The sequence below is a fragment of the Moschus berezovskii genome, chromosome 3 (assembly GCF_049115385.1).
Source record: "Moschus berezovskii isolate FMDL1 chromosome 3, NW_MosBer_1.0, whole genome shotgun sequence".
Lineage (NCBI taxonomy): Eukaryota > Metazoa > Chordata > Mammalia > Artiodactyla > Moschidae > Moschus > Moschus berezovskii.
This window is the reverse complement of record NC_142462.1, coordinates 117126662-117129558: the sequence shown is the minus strand read 5'-3', so window position 1 is coordinate 117129558 and position 2897 is coordinate 117126662. Positions and strand designations below refer to the sequence as shown.

Below are 2897 nucleotides of genomic sequence, written 5' to 3'. Positions count from 1 at the left end.
AATTTCCTATGAAATTACTGTTAAAAAGACAAGAGAAAATAATTTACAGAGACAGTCTGTACATCTACATAACATACTCAACACACAAAATTTTCTGGGACTCTAAAAACACAGAAATTAGAATCCCATGAATGAAAGAGCCTGAAGGGCTACAGTCCGTGGGGTCACAAAGTGTAGGACACGACCGAGTGACTAACAGACAGACCCATTATCTGCCGAGTTTTATTCTTTTAGTAGCCATGAGCTAATCAGTTTACCCCCAAAGCCGTAAACAACATACTATTTCCACCCTATCAGCAAGCTTTTCCTTTATGTTTCCTGCTTTCTCTAAAATCAGTTCAGTTGAGTTTAGTCGCTCAGTCGTGTTTGACTCTTTGCGACCCCATGGACTGAAGCACCCCAGGCTTCCTTGTCCATCAGCAATTCCCAGAGCTTGCTCAAACTCATGTCCATTGCGTAGGTGATACCATCCAACCATCTCATCCTCTGTTGTCCCCTTCTCCTGCCTTCAATCTTTCCCAGCATCAGGAGCCAGTTCTTCTCATCAGGTGGCCAAAGTATTGGAGTTTTAGCTTCAGCATCAGTCCTTCCAATGAATATTCAGGACTGATTTCCTTTAGGATGGACTAGTTGGATCTCCTTGCAATCCAATTCCTTTTAGATTGACTGGTTTGGATCTCCAAAATACCTTGTATTAATTATGTTTCTTAAATCGGCCTGCTCCCTAATATGACAACAATTTCATATGAGGTTTTTCAACATTATGGAGCACAACTAGCTAGACATCTCTGACTTACTCTTGAACAGGGGGAGTGCAGTTTTTGAGAGTGGACAAGTGTGCTTCCAGGCTTTGAAGATCACTTGCCTTCACAACTTTCTTTTTTCTTCCAAATCTTGTGACCTATACCATTGCTGAGCTAATATCATTAGGGCAGGAAAGTGGAAAGACTGTATTCAAATTTGTAGACTCAGGAAATCAATTTAATTAAATGTTAATTTCAGAGATATTAAATTCAGAGCAATCAAAACAAATCATAGTATAATCCAAGCTGTGGTTTTTATAGTAGTCATGTACTGTTGTGAGAGTTGGACCATAAAGAAGGGTGAGCGCCAAAGAACTTATGCTTTTGAAGTGTGTTGCTTGAGAAAACTCTTGAGAGTCCCTTGGACTGCAAGGAGATAAATCCAGTAAATCTCAAAGGAATTCAACCCTGAATATTCACTGGAAGGACTGATGCTGAAGTTGAAGCTCAAATACTTTGGTGACCTGATGTGAAGAGCTGACTCATTGGAAGACTCTGATGCTGAGAAAGACTGAGGACAGGAAAAGTGGGTGACAGAGATGAGATGGTGGGATAGCATCACTGACTCAATGGACATGAGTTTGAGCAAACTCTGGGAGATAGTGAAAGACAGGGAAGCCTGGAGTGCAGTTCATGGAATTCATTGGACATGCTTAGTGACTGAACAATAAGAATAAAATCACATCTGGTAGAAAAATCAATGAAAGCAGTATAACTAAAGCTTTTACTTCAAAGGAAGAGGGAAGTCTTATTCTTGTGTCATCAAGGCATACATAAGAGAGCAGAGAACTTTTTGGATTGAAATGTCACCAGTTAGAAATGACTCTCCTTGAACAGTGCTCTCCTCAGGGCACCCTTGACCTCTGCATTCCTCAGGCTATAGATGAGCGGGTTCAGCATGGGGTTGAAGAAACTGTAAAAGAGAAAAAGGATCTTCTGCTGCTCCTCAGGGTGGTGGGACGTGGGGGCCATGTACATGACGATGGCACTGCCAAAAAAGAGCCCGACCATGCAGAGGTGGGAGGAGCAGGTGGAGAAGGCCTTCCTGCGGCCCTCAGCTGACCGGATCCTCAGGATGGCGACCAGGATGCGTGTGTAGGAGGCCAGCACCAGGCCGAGGGGCCCGACTAAGACAAACACAGAAGCAACAAAGAGGACAAGTTGGTTGAGCTTAGTGTCGGCACAGGCCAGCTTGAGGACAGATAGGATTTCACAGAAGAAGTGGTTGATTGCATGAGGCCCACAGAAGGGCAGCCTCAGGACGAGACCCACATGGACCAGGGCCAGGAGGGAGCCACATGCCCAGGAAGTCACCACCAGGCTGATGCTGACTCTCCAGCTCACAATGACAGAATATCGGAGCGGGTGGCAGATGGCCACATACCGATCATAGGACATCACCACCAGCAGCAGACATTCTGTGACAGCGAAGGTCAGAAAGAGAAAGGTCTGTGTGATGCAGCCAGCAAAGGAGATGGGCTTGGCTGGACTCAGGAGGTTGACCAGCATCTGGGGCACCGTGTTGCAGGCGTAGGCCATGTCAACGATGGCCAGGTGTGAGAGGAAGAAGTACATGGGGGTGTGCAGTCTGGAGTCCAGTGAGATGAGCCCCAGGATGACTGCATTCCCCAGCAGGGTGAAGACATAGAATAGGGAGAAGACCCCAAAAAGGAATAAGCGGATCCTTGGACCAAGACAAAATCCCAGTAGGATGAACTCTGTAACCATCGTCTGATTTTTCTCCATTTCACTATTAAGAGAGAACCAGACAGCTATGTGACATCTATTTTATTTAATACTTCATATATTTTTGGTATATGGAAAACTATTAATAAACATCTTTAAGAACTCATTGAATTATAAATAAGGAAAGAAAGAATAGAAAGATTAGGGAAGGGGGAAAGGAAAGAAGAAGGAAGCAAAAAAGGAAAGAAAGACAGACTTATCTATCTAAATAAAATTAAGTGTTCAATAAACTAAATTCTCAATCTAATATTCAATTTTACAGAAGAGAAATATGTCATCAATAAAGACTTACCTAGAGCCACTAACATTGTCCTGAAATTAAGAAATATCAAACCAGATTATGAGAAA

General features: G+C 43.3%; 1 protein-coding gene across 1 annotated transcript; it reads right to left on the bottom strand.

Annotated features, from left to right (window-relative positions):
- Positions 1–1616: 1616 nt before the first annotated feature.
- Positions 1617–2552, bottom strand: LOC129552168 (olfactory receptor 2A1/2A42-like). The gene has a single exon (XM_055420329.2). It carries the CDS (start codon positions 2547–2549, stop codon positions 1617–1619), a length of 933 nt encoding a protein of 310 aa, XP_055276304.2. The 5' UTR covers positions 2550–2552.
- Positions 2553–2897: the final 345 nt, after the last annotated feature.

Excerpts from the sequence above, each read along its gene's own strand:
- LOC129552168 (XM_055420329.2), bottom strand. The coding sequence starts at position 2,549 with ATGGAGAAAAATCAGACGATGGTTACAGAGTTCATCCTACTGGGATTT.